General features: G+C 54.3%; 10 protein-coding genes across 10 annotated transcripts; 4 read left to right on the forward strand and 6 right to left on the reverse strand.

Annotated features, from left to right (window-relative positions):
• Positions 1-257: 257 nt before the first annotated feature.
• Positions 258-1034, reverse strand: IWZ02DRAFT_456559 (uncharacterized protein). Its single transcript, XM_066767871.1, has one exon. It carries the CDS (start codon positions 585-587, stop codon positions 324-326), a length of 264 nt encoding a protein of 87 aa, XP_066621422.1. The 5' UTR covers positions 588-1034; the 3' UTR covers positions 258-323.
• A 743-nt stretch (positions 1035-1777) lies between these two features.
• IWZ02DRAFT_522626 (uncharacterized protein) lies at positions 1778-2260 on the forward strand (the record flags this gene model as incomplete). The annotated part of the gene is made up of 1 exon (XM_066770843.1): positions 1778-2260. The coding sequence occupies exon 1, from the start codon at positions 1793-1795 to the stop codon at positions 2258-2260; it is 468 nt and encodes a 155-aa protein (XP_066621423.1). The 5' UTR covers positions 1778-1792.
• A 261-nt stretch (positions 2261-2521) lies between these two features.
• IWZ02DRAFT_456561 (uncharacterized protein) lies at positions 2522-3446 on the reverse strand (the record flags this gene model as incomplete). The annotated part of the gene is made up of 3 exons (XM_066767873.1): positions 2522-2990; positions 3104-3196; positions 3261-3446. 3 exons carry the CDS (start codon positions 3441-3443, stop codon positions 2874-2876), a joined length of 393 nt encoding a protein of 130 aa, XP_066621424.1. The 3' UTR covers positions 2522-2873.
• Positions 3447-3833: 387 nt separating this feature from the next.
• IWZ02DRAFT_456562 (uncharacterized protein) lies at positions 3834-4351 on the forward strand. Its single transcript, XM_066767874.1, has 3 exons — positions 3834-3943; positions 4000-4134; positions 4192-4351. The coding sequence occupies exons 1-3, from the start codon at positions 3890-3892 to the stop codon at positions 4240-4242; spliced, it is 240 nt and encodes a 79-aa protein (XP_066621425.1). The 5' UTR covers positions 3834-3889; the 3' UTR covers positions 4243-4351.
• A 2086-nt stretch (positions 4352-6437) lies between these two features.
• Positions 6438-8004, forward strand: IWZ02DRAFT_522630 (uncharacterized protein; the record flags this gene model as incomplete). The annotated part of the gene is made up of 4 exons (XM_066770844.1): positions 6438-6460; positions 6496-6899; positions 6951-7409; positions 7433-8004. The coding sequence occupies 4 exons, from the start codon at positions 6438-6440 to the stop codon at positions 8002-8004; spliced, it is 1458 nt and encodes a 485-aa protein (XP_066621426.1).
• An 842-nt stretch (positions 8005-8846) lies between these two features.
• Positions 8847-10651, reverse strand: IWZ02DRAFT_318399 (uncharacterized protein). Its single transcript, XM_066764170.1, has 2 exons — positions 10231-10651; positions 8847-9879 (listed from the first exon to the last, which is right to left on the reverse strand). The coding sequence occupies exons 1-2, from the start codon at positions 10340-10342 to the stop codon at positions 9116-9118; spliced, it is 876 nt and encodes a 291-aa protein (XP_066621427.1). The 5' UTR covers positions 10343-10651; the 3' UTR covers positions 8847-9115.
• A 310-nt stretch (positions 10652-10961) lies between these two features.
• Positions 10962-11450, reverse strand: IWZ02DRAFT_380675 (ribose 5-phosphate isomerase B; the record flags this gene model as incomplete). The annotated part of the gene is made up of 1 exon (XM_066765121.1): positions 10962-11450. One exon carries the CDS (start codon positions 11448-11450, stop codon positions 10962-10964), a length of 489 nt encoding a protein of 162 aa, XP_066621428.1.
• A 1873-nt stretch (positions 11451-13323) lies between these two features.
• IWZ02DRAFT_380925 (fungal-specific transcription factor domain-containing protein) lies at positions 13324-16586 on the forward strand (the record flags this gene model as incomplete). Its single annotated transcript, XM_066765135.1, is given in 9 exon segments — positions 13324-13436; positions 13489-13513; positions 13606-13623; positions 13705-13823; positions 13882-14669; positions 14682-14775; positions 14828-15256; positions 15303-15482; positions 15530-16586. 9 exon segments carry the CDS (start codon positions 13324-13326, stop codon positions 16584-16586), a joined length of 2823 nt encoding a protein of 940 aa, XP_066621429.1.
• Positions 16587-21243: 4657 nt separating this feature from the next.
• Positions 21244-23300, reverse strand: IWZ02DRAFT_500798 (chromosome segregation protein Csm1/Pcs1-domain-containing protein). The gene is made up of 3 exons (XM_066770262.1): positions 22359-23300; positions 21914-22309; positions 21244-21864 (listed from the first exon to the last, which is right to left on the reverse strand). The coding sequence occupies exons 1-3, from the start codon at positions 23218-23220 to the stop codon at positions 21638-21640; spliced, it is 1485 nt and encodes a 494-aa protein (XP_066621430.1). The 5' UTR covers positions 23221-23300; the 3' UTR covers positions 21244-21637.
• Positions 23301-23524: 224 nt separating this feature from the next.
• Positions 23525-24264, reverse strand: IWZ02DRAFT_470683 (short-chain dehydrogenase; the record flags this gene model as incomplete). Its single annotated transcript, XM_066768813.1, has 4 exons — positions 23525-23823; positions 23857-24074; positions 24105-24131; positions 24173-24264. The coding sequence occupies 4 exons, from the start codon at positions 24262-24264 to the stop codon at positions 23525-23527; spliced, it is 636 nt and encodes a 211-aa protein (XP_066621431.1).
• Between the last annotated feature and the right edge of the window lie 10 nt (positions 24265-24274).

Raw genomic sequence — 24274 nt, forward strand, 5'->3', positions numbered from 1 at the left:
CAAAATGCAACAGCCAGGAATTGAAGGATGAATCCGGTCGAGGCTTGGCAGAAAAAACAATTCGTACAACCTTTGTTGCTTTGTACATTCAAAATGGCGTGATAACATCTTCGGCCTCGCGCCAAACTCGGGATGGAAGGTCTAGACGCAAGCCGGTAGCACAATTCTTTTGCCGAGTGTGAGGAGGCAAAGTGGTCGACATGGCGAGTTCCCCATATGAAGCCGCCTGGGGCTATTAGAAGCAGTGCGGCCCGGTCGTGATTTGCTGCGTTGTCAGGTCTCACAGCCTCCAGCAACAAATAAGCTGGATTCTCAGCCATACACTAGTGTATTGGGTCGTTGAACGTCTTCAACTGTTCGAGGAACGAGAAGATATGTGTGGGCAGTTGTGTGTAGGAATAGTTCCATGGAGAAAAATTTGTCCTTACGTCAAAGTAGCCAGTCTTCAAACAGGTGTCTGTCAAGATCTGCAGCGCCATCTGGTGGAGTTGGTGCGTGAGTGTCACAGCCCAGGAGTACAAGCTGAGCGTGTACAATGTTAGAGCGGTCACCCAATTGCGCCGAGACCAAGGTTGAAAGGCCCACATTTTAAAGCGCGCGTGGTTATACTGTACCAGGAATCGGGTGAAGCTCGAGCATGTTGTCAAAGTAAGGGCATTCTGTTGCCTGCTGAAATCGATGGCGCGGAGCTCTCAAAACAAAAGAGTGTTCTCAAAATCCCATCTAGTCTAATCAGACGTGTCTTCAGGGTCTCAGAAGAAGAGTGGACTTGGGGGTTACAATTCGGAAATGATATGCCACAAGAGTCGAATTCCAGACTTCGACCAACCAGCGCATCAAGACTGTTTCAAACACTCAGTGTGTAGAGTGAGTGGAGTCGTAAGGCGTCGCGCGCTAGAAGACCATCAGGTCGACCCGAAGACCGTGGTTTGGCACGCGCGTCTCAGATGAGGAGGGATGGCGTCATTTGGGATATTTGGCGTGTCGCGTGCAGAAATGGTCTTCGATCCACCGAAAGAAGCGGGAAGTCCTCAACTTGCAAGCAGCCAAGTAATGTTTCAGGAGTGGCAATTTCCAATCACGCTCCCTCGGGGCCGACACAGGATGTAGAGGTCATCGTGCGATTTCTTGCAGCGGGTCTCGAGTCCTTCTCGTGAAAACGTCCCCTTTCCTGAAGATTCAGCAAGCGGAATTCCCATGCCACGCTGTGCAAGCTCGTGCATGATGGCGGCTCCGGGACTCAATTCGACGACAATGACAGCATTGGCTGCCGAGGAAGATCAAACGAAATGGCACGGGAAAGAGGGAAAGCTGGAACTCTCGACGTATGAGAGTTGGGATTCGTCCAGCGATGACCTTTTCGCTTCGCCGCTTCGTGTCCGCTGCAAGTGTCATTTGGCAATGGGTTTGCTGATGGATGAGGCGACGTTGATAAGAGATGGAGAGAGAGATGTCGACGATGAAGCTGCCTCGGGCCGTGGCTGTCTGCAGTTGGCCGTTGCCCGGGCCGTCAATCGGCCAGGAATAAAGTCCATCCATTCAAACACCAGGCCGATGCCGAAAACCTCGAGTCTCTTCCTCAACTTTGCCAACAAACGATGCCATCCTCGTCCTTGCTTCTAGCCCATGTCAACTGTAAACTTGTCCCATCTGGCAACTCAGTGTTTTCTCTGCGCGCATCACGCTTCCAGACCCTCGTATATACGAGCAAGCGACAACATTTCTGCCGGGTTTCACACCCAAAAAGCTCATTTTATCAATAAGTCCCAGTGTCAACAGCCTTGCCCGGCTCATGCCGTCTTGGAGCCATTGCGTAGCACCTACGTACGTGCTGAAAAATTGCGCGTCAGATCAGAAATTCAACATATCCGCAGTAAAAGCGGAATGGTATTCTGCAACTGCGCAGTATTTGGGATTTTTCCGCGTGCCACTCCTCGGCATCTTCATTGATGTTTTCGGTGACCGCCTCACCATCATCTGCATCTGCGGTACCGGAATGCTCCTGAGCATGGCACTCTGCGCGTGGGGTCCATCTGTCAGCGGCGCCGCAGCCAGCTTCGGGATCTATGCCGTCGCATTTACTCTGGGATCCACCGTCATCATCGATGGCATCCGAACATCAATATGTTGTCAAGATGTCTTTTCAGCATACGGTATCAAGATTGCGGTGAACAACAGCATTAACATCATTATCCGCCTTGTCACCGGCGTTGTACAAGACCATGACAACGATAGCTATGATCACGTCGTCATTTTCTAAATCACTCTCGCCGCAGGCTCTCTCGTCGTGGCGTGGGCCATTGTCATCGGCTCGTTCTTCAGCATCGATCTACGCCGCTTGCAATGGACGAGGAAGCAGCAACTGACCCGCGGCGACGTCATCAAGGAGCAAAGAATCACGTTCGAAACCGGCGAGGCTGGCCAGCGCAACAAGATTATTAGCATGTCATGCTTTTTCTTTGTCCTGGCTCTCATGGTTGGGTCATGAGTCGCGTATTTCTGGGGAGTGTTGACCGGCCATAATGACTGAGAAGATGAATTTTGTCACTGTCCAAGCCCGCAGAGGGCGTCTAAGTCGTACATGCAGCGGATGAGACGTCTCTTGGGCGACATGCTCTAGTATCTCAAATCTCGGCATGTGGAATTGCAAAGAAGCCTTCTAATCCATATACCCACAACTACTGCGCAACAGCAGCAAAGCCGATGATCAAAAACTCTCTAATCAGACCAATTTCAAACACTTGATCAACCCATGGCCATGCAGAAAAGAAGCACATGCAGCAAAATTTCCCACTCCAAACAAAGGGATGTCTACGACAATGCATTCCAACCCACTCAAAGCAACGAACGCACCCCCTTTCCCGCCAACCCGCTCAAAAGGGGAACTTGTTCCAGCAGTACTGGTACATGTTGGGGCCGCCAGCCATCTTACACGCCTTGTCCCACTCGCAGTTGTTGATGGGACCCGAAGTCTCCTTGATAACGGTGCACTGCACAGCAACTAGTCAGTCTTGCTTTCCTTCCCCCGGCCAACTGTCTCGTCTCTTGCTCTCACTACTTGCGGCACCGAGGGAGAGATGGGTGGAGGGGCAGAAAAACTTGCCTGGTGGTGCAGCTGCGGTGTGTACTCGTAGTTGGCCGCGTAGTTGGAGTTGTAGTACTTGCAGGCGGCTTGCGTCGTGCCGTCGTCTTGTTGCTGCGAGCGAGGAGATAGTTGTCAGACAGATTGGGACTGAGTGGAAAGGAAGGAGGTCACGTACGCCCGTCGTGGAGTCGTGGCACTTGCAGTCCATGTAGAGAGCGCAGGCGTTGGCGCCAACGATGGCGGAGATGAAAGTGATGAAGATGGAGGCGCGCATGGTTGATGTTGTCGTTGTCGAAAGACTTTGGTGGTGGAGTCGAAGGATTTGAGTTGGGTAGATGGAGAGAATAATGTCTGCCATGCTCGTCAAGCGTCTTTATAGTCGCTCTGGTTCGGACTCCAGCACAGTCGTGGACATGAGGCCCCGGCAAGCGAGTCACACCGTCTGTGATTCCCGTCCGTCTCGTCTACCACCACACGGTCCAGACCAACCAACAACGAGTCACATGGACGGTCAGTCGGTGATCGGCCTCGAGGGTAGGCAGGTGCGCATAGAGTACCAGCCGCTCAACACTGCAGTCGGGCCGTGCGTTGCGATGGTCGTACTTGCAAATGATTGATCGCGTATGGATAGTTCCGCGCGCCATACGGTCACTTCTGAATCGCTTCAGCAGGGACAACAACATCAGCCGTCGATTCAATCCAGCAGATAAATAGATGTCAGACCGCCGGAACCGCCCCCCGGCCGCCAACATACCAGTGAAGCACCATCATCGTCGCATCTTCAGCACCCACCCATCTTCCATCATGAAGTTCATCACCAGCCTCCTGACCCTCACCCTTGCCTCCATGGCTCTCGCCGTAAGTGCCTTACCCTCATCGCTCATTTGAACGGCGCCGCTGAGAATGTGTCCAAGTGCTCGGAGGAGCAGGACTGCTGCTGGAGCAGCGAGGAAGCTTGCTACCGCCAGCACGGCCTCTCGTGGGTCTGCGAAAAGCAGAGCTACAAGGATGACTTTTGCTACAACCGCGGCGTCTACCTCAAGGACTGCGTACGTCTGATAGCTCTGATACAGATTTTGAGGAGTAATTTGCTGATCTTTTGATAGGACGCCGACTGCTGCTCGATCAGCAAGAAGATTGGCATTCCGTGCCCGTGAGAAAATCATGTCTAGATGGCGATGGGGAAGGAGCATGGACTGCAGGACTGTTTGAAAGGACTGAGGGTACCTAGCTATTCTACACAATGCCAGAAATTCGTACCTTGAATCTATCCATCTTTGCAATCTGTGAGATGCGTGCGTCTGTTTTTGGGGGTCCGTTTTTCCCTGTCGGGCTTCAGGTACACCACGGCCCCCAGGGGCAGGTTCACGAATCATGTCAGGAACAAACCACGGCCAGGCCTCCATGGAACGTCCAAGCGAGATCAATACAAGCTCTCGGGTAAATTCTTGTGTGCAAGACAGGGCGGGCCGGTCCATATGTTTATCTCGCTATGGTCATGTGTCTAAGGCTGAGGAGCTCGAAAGGCATGTCCCGTCAGTTCAACGCCCAAGACTCGGGCCATAGCTTTGGGTTCTGTGGCCAAAAGATACAGTCACATTTGACACGCGCAGAGGTGCACTGCCAGATATTGCCATGCCATTCCGTACACCTCAGCCTGGGATTGGTTTGATAGCCAGATGCAGCTTGGGTAGGCGAACGGCCAGTTTGGCAGCCACATACATCCACCTTGTGTTCTTGGAAGCAAAAAACTTAATCCCGATAAAGTACACGATTAAGTTGATGATTAGCCGCGCTTTCGGAGTCAAACCGGCCCCTGTGCGGTCATGGTGCATTGTGAGAAAGCTCGGGCCGCTCAAATATGCAGGGCACCAGAATAGCGAACACGAGACAAGAATCGGGCCGCGATAATCTGCCGCAAAGCTCTCGGTTCGGTATTGGAATCCTGCATCGCGATGTGGACGATAAGATTCTAAGGAGTCGAGTGTGGTGAGGTCGATTCAGCAATCGGCTTTGAGGAAAACACTTCTGATCTTTGGACTGCACCACAACTTCATGCATACTTCTAGAGCTTGGTTAGTAATCGAGGAGTGGAGCCATCTCCTGGCAGCAAATAACGCGGGGAACCGGAAGGGTGTTGGACGTCTCAAGCCACGCCCAGCCATCGAGCGATTCCGAGAGTTGTGGTGGCGGGTTTCGGGACATTTACACCAATAGCTTTGGCGGCCTTGATTTTTTCTAGCAAAAGATTTTGCTGTGGCCATTTACACTAGTGGAGTTTTGAGTCGAGTTGAGTTTCAAAGGCTGGCCAACGTCCTGGCTGCCTGCTGTTTGTTGGTTTTTCCCAAGACAGAAGGTGAGGAGGTGAGGAAATTTACGAGAGTGGCACATGGTCACTCGCCTATCGGTTACGGAGTGATTTTTGATGAGTCGGCGTATCTGAATGGAATTTTCGATGGCTTCGGTCATGCTCGCGCTCTGAAAGAAGAGGTAGAATTCGGGAAAGCCGAAGGCACGAGAGAGGAAGGTGCGGTGGTTGAGGTTAGAGAGGCGGTCACGTTTTTCCGAGACGACGCACAGACCACTGGCATTGAAGGAAGACCGGCCCTCCTCGACTTCGGCGCCGTCGAGACGACACTCCAACCATCTCATCTCAACGACATGCATCGGTCTTTCATTCACACGTCGACAGCCTTATCCTCGCCATCTCGAACCGCCATCCAACACGTTACAAGGTACCTGTCCGGACAGGTGGTCGTGCACGTCTGCTTTGCGGCTCTTCTGAAGCATCGTCATTCGCGAGCAGACCAGCGTGCCAGAATCTACTCACGGAACGACCGCTGCGCGGCAACCTTCCGTGAAAGATCTGGAGTCTGTCAAGGGGCTTTGGCCGTCGTCAGCGTTACTTTGCTACACGTACCCGCAAGGCTAGACCCTTAGGAACTTTGCCGTGCTCACTCGACCATCGACTAACTTGTTGCTCTTGGGTCTAGGGACCAGGTTTTGGGTCAGCGAAAAGTGGAAGCTGGGAGCAACCGCCTGGTGGTGCGTATAATTTTGGATGAAAGAGTTGGGGTTCGGTTCTCTGTCATAATGGCTTCATCCACAGACAAAAATATCCATTTCTCGGGCGCTTACGCCATTACCGAATGATACTGCACACAAAGCGATGCCCTGAGACATCTCTTTCACCCCGATCCGTCATGTAACGTAACCTTCGTTGTCCTTCTCGATGTCGATACCAAGTCTGCTTCCTTTAAACTGCGCATTCCTGTCGCGTTAAAGGCCCAGCGATCCAAGACTTCACTCTTCCTTTCAATCCCCCCGGCGCACATACTTTCCTTGACAAGCAATGCGAGTGGGCCAGTCCCGCAGGTTGTCCGCTCTACGCTGAATACCCATGTGACGAGCTTGTCGTTCAAGCTCAGCAAAGTGCCAGTTGTCCTTACTCCATCCATTCCCTCATCGCCTAAGAATAAGGAAACTGGATATGTGTTGGAATTGCTGCAGTCACTGGTTGCTTCCACCGCTTTCACCATTTACATTCTCTTAGCATACATATCCAAAAAGCACGTGGAAGTCTTGTGTGGGACAGTCAGTGACGATACCATCCTGAACACGCACCCGCAAGACGCCGACCTTTCCAGTCTATACGGCGGCAACGGAGACCGTTCCTTTGATGGCGGTGAATTCAGGTTCGATGCGCCGATATCCGTGTCTGCTCCGGAGACGCATCCAGCGGAAAGCCCACCCTCCTACGACGAGCTCGCTCCCACACCGCCACCGCCGCTCCTCCCCCAATCCGCAGAAAAAGGTAGGTACACCCACCGCCTCATTCTGTGCTCCTATTGATTTCCAAAACCAGATTCCCAGGCTGACGCCGTAGGAACGCCCTCCAAGCGACGGCGCGTCGACGACAAAGCAAACCCACCATCCCCCCAGCCCACCAACGACCAGCGCATCTCCGACCTCGTCGCGACACTCTTCTCAGCCCGCGGATCGACACCGCGCGCACAGATCCGCGCCGAAACGCAAGTCTCTCTCGCGTCGCAGCTGCATGACCTCGAGACGCGAGTCACGACGGCGCTGCAGGCGCAGATGGACGCGCGGACGCAGGAGCTGCGCGAGGAGCTGCGCGGCGAGGTGGCGGCGCTGGGCGAGCAGCTGAACGAGATGCCCGACGAGGTGCTGGGCGAGGCCGATGACGCGATGGAGCTGAAGTTGAATGAGCGGGTCACAAATATTAGAGACGAGTTGACAAGCTATGTGGTTGGGGAGTTGAGGGAGGTGGAGGGGCTGGTGAAGGATGATTTGTGTGGGGCGAGTATATCGTTGCAACTTCATTAGATCGGCTTGATGCGTGCGATGATGATGGGTTGGCTGGCTGGCTGGCTGGCTGGCTGGCCAGAGCGACTGGTGATGGGGAGACTTGGGTTGCGGACAGGTACATACATGTACTTAGTCCTAGGAGAGGGAAATTCACCCCTTTCCTCCCTCCAAACCCTACCATACAAACCCATCCCATCCGCGCCTCTCCCAACGCTCTGTCCCTGACATTCTACATCCCCTCTCCCCCTCTCCCACCGCAAATCCGCCGGCACATCGGCTTTCCCAAAACAGCAATCCCGCCCCGCCGGGGCGTCGCCAAAGTGTCCGTCCCAAAAAGACGAACCCAGACCAGACCAGAAAAGCACGAGTTCCCCATGGGGACGAAGGATGGGGCGGACGTGCTGCTCGTGCGCTACCTGATGTGCTTTGGGTGGGGTGCTTCGGCGCGCGCGCGCGCGTGCTGGCTGCGCCCTCGAGACGAGACCGCCTGTGATGTGGGGCCCTCGTTACGGACGACAGACACGACACTCCTGCTCCTGTGTCTCTACTGCGTCTGTTACCTACCATTACATCATTGCGGTGGTGGATGAGTTGAGAGAGTAGGAAGCTGGTGTGTAGAAGCCTAATTTGGGCATTTGCGTGTTGACTAAGTGAGTGACAAGATCGAGGTCTGGGTCCTATTTTGAGGATTCAATCCGCAAACAGATAGACGAGATGAATTCATGAGATGATACTGTCTGTCTGTAAAGGACAACGAAATCTGGAAAAAAGCACAAGCGGAGAAGGTGAAAGTTGACGCGAATAACGCAAGTCACGTTGCCGACTCCATAGAGAACTGCAATCACATGCACCAAAACGCCTTTGCCTCTTCGTTTCTTGCATAGAAGCAGGGTCAAACGTCCACTCGCATCACGAATCCCACGTCATCAACTTGACAGCTACGACGCGCACCCTCCGTCATTAGCAAGACTTCCAACCAACCAGCCAACCCACCGAATCTCGCCCTCTCAAAAGACAAGAAAGCGACACCAGGCGAAAGGAAGAAGAGGAGAGACCGACTCACCAAAATAGGCCACCCCAGCCAAACTAAGCAGCATGCAACCAATCGTCACCATGACCTGCAGGCCCGGCCCCGTCGCCAGCCGCGTGTCCACCATGGATAGTTAGGTTTCGCTGTTGCTGTTTCCGGCAGCGACGCCGCGCAGTTGTAGATACAAGATGCAGGTGGTGCAGTAGTGGCACGAGAGTACGTACGCAGACCTTTGAGTCAGGTACGGGGATATGTCGTGGAGGGAGAGGTAGGTAGGTAGGCGAGGCTATGCTGCTGCTGCTGCTGCACGATGTACCGTGTATCGCGTATTACCGGCAGGCAGTAAGTGGTGGGTGGGCAGGCACGGAACGTGTGGCACACGCGCGCGCTCAGCTCTTGAAGACTGCAGGACAAGAGATGACGTCCGTAGGCTTGCCTGCAATCAGGATGTGAGCGGACAGACCGGACGGAGCGCACCACGCCGTCGACGGTGCGAGCTGAACGTGGCTAGGCAGTACAAGAGGTACACGAGGCCGCTGGGCCTGCGGAAGCAGGCGGAGATGCGCAGCTCCCGTCGTTTGTCGTGGTAGAGAGCAGTGGGTTGGTTGTGCAGGGCATCAATCGGATCAGAGCCAACGGTTCCGCGTCCCGTTTGCTGTTGCCTTGTCTGCCTACTTCCGTGCGGCACAGTGGGAGGTAAAGGGATAGATGGGGTACGGCAGCGACGGCAACGCGTGGATTTTCGGGCGGATCCGGGGCGTTGCGTTGACAGGTGGATGATGTGGAAACGCGAGCAACGGGCACGGGAAAAAGAGATGCCTAAGAGAACGACCGACCGACGGATGGAAAAGGGCCTGCGCATTAGCGCTGCACGCTTTGGGACACGACGGCGGACGTGGCGCCTGGGGAAGGCTGGGGTGGTGGTGGTGGTGGTGCTGGCGGTGATGCGAAGAAGGCGGGCGGGCAGGCCGACGGGCGGCTGTGTGCAGGGCACGCGGTTTGATTTTGGTCTTCTGTGCTCCAGCCAGAAAGATCAAGTACCGTGGCAGGGTTGAGGCGGGGAAACGAGCCAGTGTTCGACACATGCTCTTTGATCCCGTCAACCACGTTTGGGTATGCTGGCAAGTAAGTCGTGGTGCTGCAGGGGTCAAGAAGAGCGAGGCGAGAAAAGGGTTGGCTCTTGTCTCCCCGCATTGTTCCAGGTCTGCGGCATCACCAGGTCCTCGATGTGGAAAAGGGTCTCGTATAGTGTGCGGCATATCGACGTGGATTTGGGGGAAAAGAACGCAAGTTTTGGACCAATGCCGTCGCTGGACCACCAAAACGATTCGACATTGCCGTCGTACTGCTAGCATTCTGGGACTTGCCGGGATCAAGGCTATGCGGCAGCTAGTCGTGTGGAAACCCCCCAGCGGCAGGTTGGGCTGGGGAAATCCTATGCGCAATCAGCGGGCATTGAATTTGAATTGTCCCCCCGCCAGTCGCTGCAACCCACGATGCGTGCTACGTCATATCACACATCATTCTTCAACTTCCTTCAACATAGGACATGGCCAGACTTATGCGAGATAGTGAGGCCCAGCGGAAAGCTACCCCGCCATCTGCAACAAGTCCAACCCCTCCCGCTCTTGGATTTGAGCGGAGAGCTTGGCTGGTGAAGAACCCCCGGCTAGCGTGTAGCATTCAGGTGTGAGGTGTCGAGGCGAAGAGAACCACGGCAGCGATGAAGCGGTACCAAGCTTCGTACATGATTGGAGCTGAACCGACAGGGGCTTTGGGTACTAACCGTGGAAAGTGCCGTCCGTCCATTGGTTGATGATGGCAGGGCTGGCGCTTTGGAAAGGCAGGTTGCGAATACCAGCCCAGGTAGACAGCTCCGGTGGTAGTTGAAGGGTCATCTTGGGGGTGGATGTCCTCCGTGGTGATTGGCCTGGCCAAGGGTCGTCTTGGACCGCAATGGAGATGAGCTTTGTGAACTGCTTGGTGAATCGTTCATGGTCGTAACTATGGCAGATTTGACTTTGGCCAATTAAGTACGACACCAGCAGAGTACTGCGGTCCAGTGCCACATCTCCACGGAAAGGCTGGCTAGAAGGACTGAGATTTCGCAGCTAAATCAAACTAAGCATTCAGATCAGCAAGAAGAAGCTTTCCAGTCGATTGACCATCTCCGGTAAATTGGGAACATTTTACGAGACTTATTCGGTAGTGCAATAGAAGTGAGCAACAAGGGAGTCGAGGACAAACGAAAATCCGAGTGACGGAGTGGTTTTGAGCGAATTGGATCGACTGGCCAAAAAGACGATAGCTTTAGACATTGGGGGCAGAATCGTGGCCTGGACAATTTTTCGACGATAGTAAAGTACAGTGCCCATCAGAATATTCGCCTCTTGAAACATGGGGCTGCAATGTTTAGAGAAAACAGACTGTTGCACACCATCAACATGATGCGTTTATCACCCGACTGACGCCAGAAGCTGAGGAAATCAAGTCGCGCAAGGATGGCTTGGATGTTGCTCAGTATCCCTTGAGATCAAAGTTCTTGCGCTCGTGCTCCGCGATAGCCTGGACTTTTGATGCCGATGCGCTTTGTGGGTCAAAGTGATAGCCCAGCCACTCCTTGGCAAGCCTCCTGGCCAACTCCAGACCCACCACCCTCTCACCCATGCAGAGGACTTGGGCGTTGTTGCTGAGAACGGCTCTTTCGACGCTAAAGCTGTCGTGCGCTGTCACGGCCCTGATTCCAGGCACCTTGTTGGCGCTGATTGCGACTCCGAGACCTGTGCCGCAAATAAGGAGGGCACGGTCAGCCTTGCCCTCGCTGACGAGCTTTGCGGCATCGACGGCGACGTGGGGGTAGGCAGTCTTGTCCGTGTTTCCGTTGACGCCAACGTCAAACACTTGTTCTACCCTGGGATCCTTTTCGAGGTCGGCCTTGATGGTGTTTTTGTAGTTGATGCCGGCATCATCGCAGCCGACGACGATACGGAGCTTCTGAGTGGCCATGGCGCAGGGGATGAGATGATGTCACGGGGAGCGGTTACTGATACAGAGCGTTGCTGTTGTACTCTTCGCCCTTCTTCGCCTCGTTTTCCGAGGTACGCGATTCCTTCTCCGTCTTTGCGGTCCAAGTAGAGTGGTGCTCAGTCTTTCTTGGTTCCGAAGAGCAGCTGTGGTCGAGTTTCAGCGGCTTGGAGGTGATGGTGGAGCGAACTGTTCCCGTGACTGGCTGCTGCTGGTGGTGGATTTTGGTTTCGCCGGTGTTGCCGTTGACCGTCTTTTGATAGTAGCTGTCCGAGTCGATTTTGAGCCCCAAGGAGAGCTTTACATTCTTCTTGGGCGGCATGGCAAAGGAATGGTCTTATAAGGCGTGAAGTTCAGCGAGTGGAAGAAACAAGAGCTACCCCGCCTGGACTGACATGCACCGGATTGCCTGTTTGGGGGGTCCCGTTGGACGGATTTTGATGCAGTTCGGCTCGAGGGCTCAGTGGCTTTTCGACTGATTTTCGACGTTCCGGGCTGGAACCGACGCGAGATGGGGATATTCCGGATGTTGTTAATGATGGACGGTTGCGTAAAGCTCGATGGAGTAGGGGGATGGGATGGGGGTCGATGGAGCGCTTAGCTCAGCAGGCCGAGACCGGCGACTGTCTGAGTACTTCCATACCTCTTCGTCTGCCAGTCCCCAAAAGCTAATGTGGCCGGCATGCTGACGCCTAGCGCAAAGCACATTCACTACCACTTTCTTTTTTGACTTTGCAGCGTCCCGGGTTGAGATGGGCGAGCCTCATCGTGCAGGCATCCATCATTGATTGCACAGAAGGAAGCGCGGGAACCTCTCACGTCCCTCAGTCAATCATCAAACGTGTCTGCAACGACATCGCAGTATTAGCGGCTAGCCCGCGGCCGCAGACGCTCGTCTTCACAATCCCAAGGCGCAAGGCGCAAGCTGCTGCATCGACCAAGACTTGACCTCCAAGTGCTGTACCCTGTTCTCCCAATCAGGCTGAATATCCCGAAATGGCCTCTGCAGGGCTCTCTTGCTTGGTGGCTCCGTCGCTTCCATGCCAGCAGTCAGCAGCAGCAACATTGTCCAGCAACTCGACGACAAGGTGACACAATAGCGAGAACAACGAGTGAGTGAAAGTCCTTGGAGAGACAGCAACGGAGGATGCGACCATGATACAGCCCAGGTCAGGCGGGAGTTGTACGGCCGTAGGTGCACGCTGATGGCTGCAGAAGCGGAACAGGGCTGTCCCAGCAGACAAACAAGCAGTCGAGGATTGCATTATTCCCGCTCTAGAAGGACATGACAATGTATCTCCTACATTCTGGAAGAGGTCCATGCCGCACCGGCGCACGAGGGCAGTTTGAGGGCCAGACCATTTCTTTTGATCGGGCGTGGGCTGTTTGGAGGCGGGCGCAAACGGGACGCTTCCGCTGCGGGTAGGGAGGTGGAAGGTGGTATACAGTGGAGTACAGTACCTATGTAAGCGTGGCATTTTGGCGAAGCGTTTGCGGGCCGCTGGTCAATATTGACGTGGTCGTGTGGGTGGAGGCCAAGGAGAGAGGCCCTTCTCCACATTAAGTTACCTATTGCTTGCTCGCTCGCTGCGTCAAGTGTGATCGGCTGCAAGGATCTGATCTGCCACGATCGCATTGTGTGTGTGCTGTGGACAAAGGGCGGCGGTAGGTACCGTGTGTTCAAAACAGCTCCCTTGTCCTCTCATACCTAGGGCTACCAAGTCGCTGCCTTGGTGTTCTGGTCTGGTTGATTGCTTGTCGGTGAACCTCCGTCCCCGCGTGCTCCACCAAGTACTTCTCTTACCCCAACTCATCCTTCCGCCAGATCATGGCACAGGAGACGTCCTTCATGGCCATGCCCGCCCCGTCTGCCTCGACATCGTCGTCCGCCACTCAGCAGCAACAGCAGCAGCAGCCGCCCGTCGTCGCCTCATCCGGCCAGGCTCCCGGTCACCCCAGCTTCCGAAGGTACGTTGCCGCCGCCACGGGGTCGAGGAATTCCGCTGACGTAGCAAAAAAGACAACGTGCTTCGAGAGCATGCGAAGTAAGTCAATCCTCACTGCAGCTACATTGATGCGCCGTGTGCCGAGGCACCGAGGTCGTTGCTTTAGCTAATCAATCCTACGCGCTGTACAGACATGCCATGCACGAAAGGTACGCTGCCTCGCCCACTCGACCGCATACGATACATCTATGCCTACCGGCCAGGCGACATCATGTTGACGTTCGGCGCAGGTCCGCTGCGACGCGGCGAGTCTGGGCGTGCCCTGCACCAACTGCACAGCCTTTGCCATTGAATGCAGGATTCCCACGCCGAAGCGAAAAAAGACGGGGAACAAGAAGGACTCGGACAGGTGAGTAGTCGCCTGACGCCGCTGCCTAGGTGCCGACTCTGATATGAATGCTCTCCAGTGAGCAAGGTCCGCAGCAAGATGCCTTCAAGCCCGCAACGACGACGACGACCGCCACCTCCGCCGCCGAGTCGCCAACCACCATATCAAACCCGACCGGGTTGAACTTGGGCCGGGACGAAAAGTCGACGGTAGTACAATCCTCCGATGGCGTGCCTTCTACAAGTTTTCCTCCTACGTATGCTGCGCAGCAAAACACTCACAATGGGTCATACGTACAGTTCATGAAGCCCAAATTCGCGCGCGCCCCGATCAAGGAAGCCGGTCGAGTCGCATATCTGGGCGAATCCTCCAATCTATCGCTGCTCGTACACGATCGATATGGAACGACGGACGTAGTGCATTACCCTCTTCCAGAAAGCGTACGAGGTACAAAAGCTCGCGTAAACGAACTCGACGATATGGAAATCAACATCTTACATACAAGGGGGGCTTTTCTGTTACCGCCGCGCGCGCTCTGCGACGAGCTCGTCGAGGCCTTCTTCAAGTGGGTTGCGCCGGTAGTTCCCGTGATAAATCGAAGTCGCTTCATGCGTCAGTATCGCGATCCAAGGAATCCACCGTCTTTGCTGCTCTTGCAAGCAATTCTTCTCGCCGGGTCTCGTGTATGCAATAATCCGCAGCTAATGGATTCGAGCGGCTCCACGACGCCCGCGGCCATGACGTTCTACAAGCGCGCAAAAGCCCTTTTCGATGCCAACTACGAAGACGACAGGGTAACGATTGTTCAGGCCCTCATTTTGATGGGTTGGTACTGGGAAGGCCCAGAAGGTACTGTGGCGCGCCAATGTTGAATGGGAGTCGTGCTGATGAGCGAGTCAGACGTGACGAAAAACGTATTCTACTGGAGTAGAGTGGCGATCGTTGTTGCACAAGGCTCAGGGATGCACCGAAGGTATGGTTCAACGATGGGAGCTGTCTCGTTCAAGGGGCTGACTTTGATGCAGTGTCGAGGGCTCGCAACTCAGCCGTGCGGACAAGCGTCTCTGGAAGCGAATTTGGTGGACGCTCTTCTCAAGAGACCGTTCTGTGGCTGTTGCACTTGGGAGACCGGTTGCAATAGACCCAGAAGACTCGGACGTGGAAATGATATCAGAAGACGACTTCATCGAAGACGATCCGGATCGGCCTGCCGAATTTAATCCAGACCCTGTCCACGTCCAATTTTTCATCAACTATGTCAAGCTCTGCGAAATCATGGGACTGGTCCTATCGCAACAATACTCCGTGGCTTCCAAATTCCGGCGAACCAACGCTATGGATCTCACACACAGCGACATGGCGCTTGCGGACTGGTTGCAGCATTGTCCCAAAGAGGTGTATTGGGAAAAGCCGCGACATCACTTTTGGTCTGCCCTGCTGCACGCAAACTACTAGTAAGATAATTTGGAAAGATACGAGTTCAGGTTCTAACGCGTCCAGCACCACACTCTGCCTGTTACATCGGGCACATATGCCTCCAGCAGGCTCACCAAGAGCGGAGCCCATGGAACAGACAGCTTACCCGTCTCGCACAATCGCGTACCAAGCCGCTGGGATGATTACCTCCATCATACAAAGCTTGCAGAGCCATGACGAGCTGCGGTATACGCCAGCATTCATGTAAGTGGACTGATGCGTGTTGCCTTCTACAAACTGACCATAGGTAGCGTTTATTCTCTGTTTTCGGCTCTGATCATGCACGTCTACCAAATGAGATCCTCAAACAAGTCCATAGTCGCCGCCACGGAGCAGCGCCTTTCAATTTGCATGAATGCGCTCAAAGATGTGTCCAAGGTCTGGCTAGTAGCCAAGATGGTGCACACCTTGTTCGAGTCCATCCTGGGTAACAAGGTCCTGGAAGAACGGCTTCAAAAAGCAGCCGGAAAGAGGCATCAAAAGACAAAACCATCTGGAGGTGAAACGCCACAGTTGCAACAACAAAACGCTCCAAAGGCCAAGGAAGAGCTTAAGCGCAAATTTGACGACATGGAAATCAATTTCACGAACGGTCCGCCCGCACCGCAAGTTTCATACGAGCGCTCTCGACCTCAGACTCCGGCCGTCACTCCGTCCAGAGAGGTCTCAGCTCCTCAGGTTCCCAATCTCACCTCTGCGTCGCCCGACATGACTCGTCCAAACCGGGATACTTTCATGGGACCTTCGCGGTCAGGCACTCGTCCTGGAAGTCCCTTCAACCCGTCCTTTTCCTATCCCGGTACTCCTCCTGAGTTGTTCCTGGTCACAAGAGATACCCCCGGTCTCTCGCAAGATATCTGGCAAAACTTTCAGCCAGACCAATTATTCCCGGCTGACACCAACTTCTCGTTTCAAAACGTTTCCCCGACGCAACAACAACCCCTGGTGGACCCCTCGCTTGGGCGGCACATGGCCATGCATAACCAAACGACGTCTGGAATGCAACAGCAGTCGCCGCCCCAAGTTGTGCCGAGCCAGGCGACGTTGGCCACTACTGCGGCGATGCCGATGGCACCCAGCATGCCCTCGAACGATTCATGGGCGCAAATAGATCTTGTCAACCAGCCAACCCAAGCGCCAAACGAGGAAACCTGGAGCAATAGTAGCACGGGCCAGCCCATCGCACCCACGACTTTGAATGTAGAGGACTGGTACGTCTTCCTCTCTTCGCAAAATGCTTCTCAAGGCTTCCTCCAGCCAGCTGCCGCTCCTGCGACCTCCCTTCAGACTTCCATGGGTTTTGGATAAATATCGACTGCAATGTCGAAATGACAATCAAGATTGTACTGACATTCAGGGCTCTCGCCTCTTAACAACAGGTTCCACTTCTTCGGCATAAATGGCGACGTCAATACACTCAATGGCGCCTTTTGAATCAAATCAGCCCCTTGACATGACGCTTTCTCCACCAGCACGAAACGCTTCCACTTCTATCGCACAAATGGGTGGTCTCTGTTTCGAACTTGCGGCACGGTACACGAACGGCGTTTGTTTTGCTTGCCCTGCTTGCACATTTTCCCGCCTGTAAAACCAACATTACGAAAAAGCGTTGTTTGGGCTGCTATCTGGTATGGTTGTCCAAATCTTCCCACAAGTTTTCTCTCGAGTGGTTTGCAACGTGGATAACCCGGCTGTTTAAGCTAAGCGTCTAATTTGGCTGTTCTACAACACCTTCTCTCTATCATGAGCCTCGGGATCTTTCTGGATTGCTGAGCGCACAGATGCAACCTTGCTTTAATTTTAGCACGATCCCCAATGATGACAGGCGCCAAGGGTGATGCATCGTGTGCGTTGCTGAAACCTTGTTCGACGATGCATTTCTTGCACACTTTGCGCAATATGGTTAAGCATAACAACGGATGATGCGCTCGATATGGGAGGTCGGTCACCTTGGCTTTGATGAGCATCAGCGATTTGCTAGGTTAGTTGAAAGGAGGAATTTTCCATTTTGTCTCATGGCGAGGATATTCTGTGAGCTAAAGCACACCACAGGTAATACGAAAAATGACTGGAGCATTCCTTTGTTTTAACCCTGGCTTGCATATTAGGAGGCGGAACCTGAGACCTTCCACTTCCAACTCTGCGATGGTCGCTCAACCTTCCGCCTTTATTTAGACCGTGGTTTTGCGCGTCAGCTACAACCTTCTACACCTCGAACACGCCGAGGTTCAAAAGTTCGCTATCGGAGGACCTGTGCGAAACAGGCAATTTCTCACGTGACCCGCGCCATCCATGCGCTCAGGAGATTTCTCGTTCCGGGGCTCGCATGCTCCGAAATGGGATCTGGGCGCGTCTTCGGGATGTTGGGATTTCTAGAATACTCCCAGCAGACTACCGCGTCGTACCGGCACGGCACGCCCGCGCGGACACGCTGCTACTATTCACTGCCACGGCCGCCGGGGCTTGGCGCTGGTCTCACCATGGTGCGCGTGGTGCTTGGCTTGATGTCGGTCTTCTCTGGATGCGAAGATTGCACATCTCTAGATTATGCATCATGACGGGTGTGGTAGGCACCAAAGGCACAGGGAGAGTTGATTCGCACAGACATGCACTCTTTCAGTAAAGCGTCTATGTGATCGTGGTGTCCACACACACCACCCGAGTCAAGAGCAAAGGTGCTTGCATTTCGACCGCCGTAGCAGAGTGGTCACGAAACAACAAGACCACGTCCATCGCAAGAACCGCAGTCCCATCGGCATATTGAGGCGCCTGGAGCGGTACCGGCACAACAGGTTCTGGCGGTGAGCACGCACCAGACGCGCAGAGCCCAGAGCCGGGAAGCAGCAACGGCAAGCGCCGCCACCGCCGCCGCCTCCGCACTGCTTCTGGCAGCAGCCTAGAAGGGGACAGGGACTTTCCATCTATCTCAGGTCATTCTTGTCCATGCTTCCGCCCGCACAGCGTGCACACCGGCACTTAGCCCTCAGCCCAGAAGTGCCAGCGGAGCGTGTCGACTAGTCGTTGGCAGGGGTACCGGTACTTCTCCTTGTCTTGGGACACCCGTCCGCAAGGATGGCGACGGGGTTGGATCGCGGCAAATGGGCCTACCTTAGCCGTTACGGGGCTCGCCGTGTTTAGGATGTCGACGGGCCTAAGAGGAGGTGAAGGGAGAGAGGGAGCGACGAGAGCGAAACACCGCTCGCAGTCTGCGAGAGAATTAGGAATTTGTTGTCGGTTCATGCTCTTCCTCGCCAGGTCTGTACGGACTCACTACGACTGGGAACGTGGACTGCGGGATCATGTTTGGGCATACATTGCGTTGGCGCCATTCCTCGTGCAGCTGGCAATCTGCTTTGCACGCACTTTCGAATGCAACACGAGTACTTACCAACTGTACCGGCCGGTAGGTAGATACTGTAGGTGACCACTACTGATGCAACTGGCACTTGCCAATGGCAATCTTGAAATGCGGTAAACGCCTAATGCAGCATCGCACCGGCACAACGGTCGCCAGCAATCTATCTCAGCCAGCTACTAGGTAGTCAAACACCTCACTTCAAACACCAGAGAGACATACGGTTTCACGCCCTGCTCTTTCTACGTCTACTCTAAGTGGCTGCGCGCTTTTGGCTGCGCCTTTGTTTCTCCGTTTCTCTTGCTTCTTGCTTTCTTCAAGTATTCGAGTTGAAGTCGAATGAACCAGCTGATTACCTACCTGTTGCATCGCCTGCTGGCGGCCAATGCTACATACCCCTCTCTCTCTTTCCCTCCCCCTCTTCCTCCCATTCTCTCCTCTCCCCATTGTCCATGGACTAGCACGCCTCTTTCGCCTTCCACTCTTCTAATTTGCCGCCTGCTTGCCCCTCTCGCACTATCACCTCGCATCCATCCCTCCATCACTTGTCTTGCATTCATCCGACCAGTCAGTGAGCCAATCACTCCAGATGCGCACAAGCTAGCAGAATTAAGGTAATGGCGCTTTCTTGTTCTCGTCCACCTCACCTTAGCGCGTCGGGTCTGGTTTGGTTTGGTCTGGCCATGACACTGCCTGCTTTCCATGCCTCTCCCGTACAGTACTCAGCGAGTTACAACTTTTTTAACTTCCAGTTAGGCAATCGGTTAAAAAAGTCTAGCTTCTAGCTCTTTAACCCTAGTTTCTGATGTCAAATCTGTACGTATATGAGAGGCTGCGCCTTAGTAAGGGGCGTAGTAAGGGGTTTTCAGCTGCCTTATTAACCGGGCTAAATGAAAGGGCCAAAATCAACATAATCTCCCATCATTCTCCCGTCATGCTCTTGGTTTTTCTATGAAAGTTGTTGACGCTGATCATCGGCCTGCAGCCACTTGTTCCTCTTATCTTCCGTCCAGCTTTCTCCTCGCTTTCCAGCCGGTGGGGACGTGATGCATGTAGCAGCGGCAACAAGGTCCTCGAGAAAACGTTGACCAGGCGGTCGGTCAGATGGACGGATGATTGGACATTGGATATCATGCATGGGGAAGAGTGAGAGACAGGGAACAGATGGAAGGGCGCTTGTTCCAACACCACCATCACCACAATTACCACCGCTACCACCTCCTCCTTCTCTCCTCCTTCGCCCTGTACCCGTCATGCACGGCACTGCTTGCTTGCTCTCCCCCTCACACCTCCATCACACCTCCACCTCACATCTACAGTACAGTACAGTCCTTGCTCCATCCCCTGTCTATCTCCTCGCTTTTTCCCGGCTCTGCCTCTGCCTCCAATCCACTCACCCACTGCCCATGCCTGCCCTAGCCACGCTGAACTCGCAAAGCCACAGGCGAAACAATGTCAAGGAATAGCGCGGAGTAGCGTGAGAAGCAGACAGTGCAACAAAGCGCAGTAGCAACGTGCAGTCAGCTGGCTGAGGTGGCCATCAAAACGAGGCAGGCAGGCGAATGAGGTGGGTATAGATAAACAAGGCGAAAAAAGACGAGACGAGATGGCCACGCGTGGTGGTCGAGGCGCAGAACGACGGGCTGCCGCGATGCTACGGTATAGTTCTGCCCTGTAGCACTCGGTATAATCCGATGCTCTGTCCGTTGGCCGGCTGTCACTTTTCCACATCCACCTACCGCACACAGTCTCCCTCGCCTTGCTTGGCCACTGTCACTGCCGCTGCGATGCAGACGGACGGACGCTAAGCAAGGCACTGTAGAATGACAGGCAGACAACTGAACGATGAGCGCTGCGAGCACCCTATCAATGTTCTAGCGCTTGCTTGCGTCTTCCACGTGAAGTGCCTAGGTAGGCGCAGCGCAATGAAAACTTCCTGTCACGATATCGGTCTCCAAAAGTCAGGGGTACCACATGCGTACTCACCTACCCTTTCACCAATCCATCACCTCCCATCAACCAGTCCCATTCCCCTCTCGTCCAACTTCTCATTCACCCGCGCTTTTCCCCCGCTTCCATCACAGCTTTTCGAAAAAACTTTCTTTACCGGGATGTGCGGCGAGAGCGAGAGCGAGAGCGAGCGACCGTTGCGCATATACCCCACCCCTGCTCTTATGCGCTGGCTGGCTAGCGTTTCGGGTAGAGACAGACCGCCCGCCGCACTGACTAGGCGATGAAAGTTGGGGGATTCGGACATGTTTGATGATGCGCCATGATGCGCTGCTCTTTGAATAAGAGTGGGCCAACACGAAGACTGTGTGTTTAGTGATTGGCGAGGTGACGTGAGGTAAGGCGGCGGAGAGAAGGGAGACGAGACGAGCCACAAAATTTCCACACATGCCGCAAACCCAGTCTCTCTCTCAAAGAAGGAATTGGGGGAAACAAGGGGGTCGAGCCATTGGTGCAATGAAGCTGTCGGGTGGTTAGAGTGAATCACATGGTGATGGTGTTTCTCAACTGTCTGGTGATTAGCATCCTGTCGGGCAAACAGTGCGTCATCAATTCGATCCGCGCCGTTTTCTTTTACCCTTTCTACTTCTCTCTTTTATTGCTGCTGTCAATCTTCAGAGTGTCGAAGCGTAGGTGGGAAACATGGTGTGTAGAAGTTGTCATGCATCACTGATTGCGCTCTGACCCTCAGCATAGTCAGTACGGAGTCTGCTGGTAGACGACGAGCGTCTTTGGCAACAGTACGCCAGAACAGTAGTTACAAAATGGATTAATCAACTGACGAAACAGAAACACTACGAGCCAAACGCCAAATCTGCTCCCAAAAGACGATTCCGCCTAGGAAATATACCAAGGTGGTCAAAGCCGGCTCCTCCCAAACAGTAAGAGGTATCATCATGCTTCCAAAGCTAGCCCAGACGTTAAACGCGCAACGCCCATGCCAAATTGCCGAACCACAACCAGTCTATCCATCAGTCGTACCATCCACACGCCGTTACTCGTCGACGATGCGCTTCGTCAAGCACTCGGCAATCTTAGAGTAGAACTTGGCCGCGTTATTGCGAGGGAAGCAGATCTCCTCGGTCAGGTAGTCGGGTAGGATTTCCAGGAGTTGGCTGTCTCTGTTTTCGTCGAGGAGCGGGACATAGGCGAACTCGGCGTCCTCGTAGCTTTGGCTGGATGCTTTGTTGCCGAATTCGATGGCTAGGTGGAAGTGGAGGGCTAAAACTTGGTCAGTGATGGTCGACGAATGCTTGCAAGTTCTACTTACTTCCGTTGCGTCCCGTTTGGATGCAATCAAAAACGTCTTCATCTTCTTCGCGCTTGACGCCCCGGATGATGAGACCGGTGATATCTGTGTAGAGGTCTTCCTTCAACTGCTGGATGAGTGCCGATTCGCTGCCGCCAGCCGTGGCTGTCCTTTGCGATTTTACGGCACTTCCTGGGGCCTTTGCCTCTGCCACCTTGGCGGACAATTTGGCGTTGAGGGTTTCAATTTTGTGCTCAGCCTCAGAGAGCTGATCCTGAACCATTGCGTGCTCTGTCTTGATCTGTTCATTTGCGGCTGACAACTCCTTGACTCGGCTCTTGAGTGCCTTTGACTCCGTGGCCTGTGCACGCTGGGTTGCGAGCTCTTTCTTCAGAGAAGCAATGAGATCGTCCTGGGCTGAAAAAATTGTAAGATTTTAAACACTAAATGGTGGAAATTTGCGCACCTTTCGCTCTTTCATCCGCGCTCTTCTTCAACCTGTCAAAGTTGCTTTCGGCATCGCGCATGCCCACATTCCTCAGAGTTTGGTACTTGATATCAAGATTCTCAAGCTTCTTCGTCATGTCTCCCAGCTTCCGCCTAAGAGCTGGATCGCCGCCAGCCTTTTCCGTCTCCGACGCGCTTGCAGCTGGCCGGTAAGACTCGGACTGCTGAGGTTGTCTGGACCCAGCTCGTCCGCGAGTATTTTTTCTGCGCGCAGGCTCGGTCTGCTGAGTTTCCGGGATTTCCTCAATTGACGGCTCCACGTCCATGTGGTCGGGCTCTGGCTGCGTCTCCGGAATGACGTGAATGGACTCTTCGACTGGCTCCTCCTCCTTCTTGGGCGCCCTCCTTCCTCTGCCAGGTTTCTTTGGGATCTCAGGCTCCGCGACCGCCGCAGCAGCCTTTGCCTTCGGGGGACGTCCTCGAGCCTTTGGTTTGGCCGGCGCCAGCTCTACTGGTTCTTGCGGCTGGTCAAAGTCTTCGACTTCTTCAGTGTCGCTTCCATTGGGCTCTGGCCTTTCAGCCAAAGCTTTGCGCTTTGGGCCGGGCTTCTTTGCCTTGGATACTTTGGCCTTGCCCGCGACCACCGACCCCCCACTCGCTCGTCTCGCTGTGGTTCTCGCCCTTGTTGTTGTCGCCGGTGGTTCCTTTGTTGTCGCATTCTTTTTGGGCCGTCCTTTGGCGCCCTTGGTGGCGCGCGCAGCATTTTCGACCGTTGATTCCGACACCATCATGCCAGTGGTGTTGCGAGCGAATTCGTCCTCGGAAGCGGAGTCATCGACCAGATTGGAGATGGTAGCGGCTCCGGCGCGCCTCGGCGGCATGTTGATGCAATGTGTTCGATGGTTATCGTCGTGGGATGTGATCAGATGGTGGGGGGGATCCAAGAGGTGTTCGCTCAGCGCGGTTGCTTGTTCGGTGGAAATGTAAACAATCGACTCGGCTAAAGGCCCGACCGCGACGCGTCTGCGCTAGTCCGTTTTGGGATCCGCCGCCCTACACCATGAGACGAGACCACGAGTCTCTCAACATCAAGTCCAATCAATCATTAAACTGTCTGAAATTCGAAACTCAGTCTACTTCCACTTCTCCTCAAACTCCCCATATATATCGCCATAATCCGTTAAACTACCTTTCAACAACTCCCGCACTCATACCCGCACCAATCGTGTCCTCTCCAGCCAACAACCTCCTACCAACCTCGTCTATAAACTCATCCACACTGAGCGCACCTGGATCCTTCTCCTTCTTCTTTTCATCCGGATCCTCTCTCTCACGATGCAAATCCGTCGCCACAATCGGCGGGGCAATCTCAATAACCCTGACCCCCGTCCCCCTTAGCTGCGTCCGCAAATTCATGCTCCAGAAATGCAACCACGCCTTTGTGCCATTATAAACGGGATTGACAATACTGGACGGCACGAAGCCTAGCACACTCTACACATTGACAACAGCAGCACCAGGGCCGTGCTTCGCCCGCTCCCGCAAATGCGGTAGCAGCCCGATTGTCAGGTGCAGCGGCCCTTTGAAATCGATGTCGATTTCGTTGTCGGCCTTGTCGAGGAAGGCGGCGGGCTCTTCACGCTGTACATCGAGCGGTCGTTGCACGCCCGCGTTGTTGATGACGCAGTCGAGCTCTGCGTGCTCGGCCGTCACGCGTGCGATGAAGGGCGCGATGCTGCCCGTGTCCCCCACGTCCAGCACGTACTAGCCTGCGGCGCCGATTTCGCGAGCGCTGGCTGCGAGAGTCGATTCTATCCGTCCGGCTAGTAGCACTTTGATTTTGTGCGATAGGAGGCGAGGGCTTTGCCGATGCCGCCGCGGCCGCTGGTGATGAGCGCGCATGAAAAGGGGAGCGAGCCTGTCATGTTGCTGATT

Source organism: Phyllosticta citriasiana (assembly GCF_038021145.1).
Source record: "Phyllosticta citriasiana strain CBS 120426 chromosome Unknown IWZ02scaffold_9, whole genome shotgun sequence".
Taxonomy (NCBI): Eukaryota; Fungi; Ascomycota; class Dothideomycetes; order Botryosphaeriales; family Phyllostictaceae; genus Phyllosticta; species Phyllosticta citriasiana.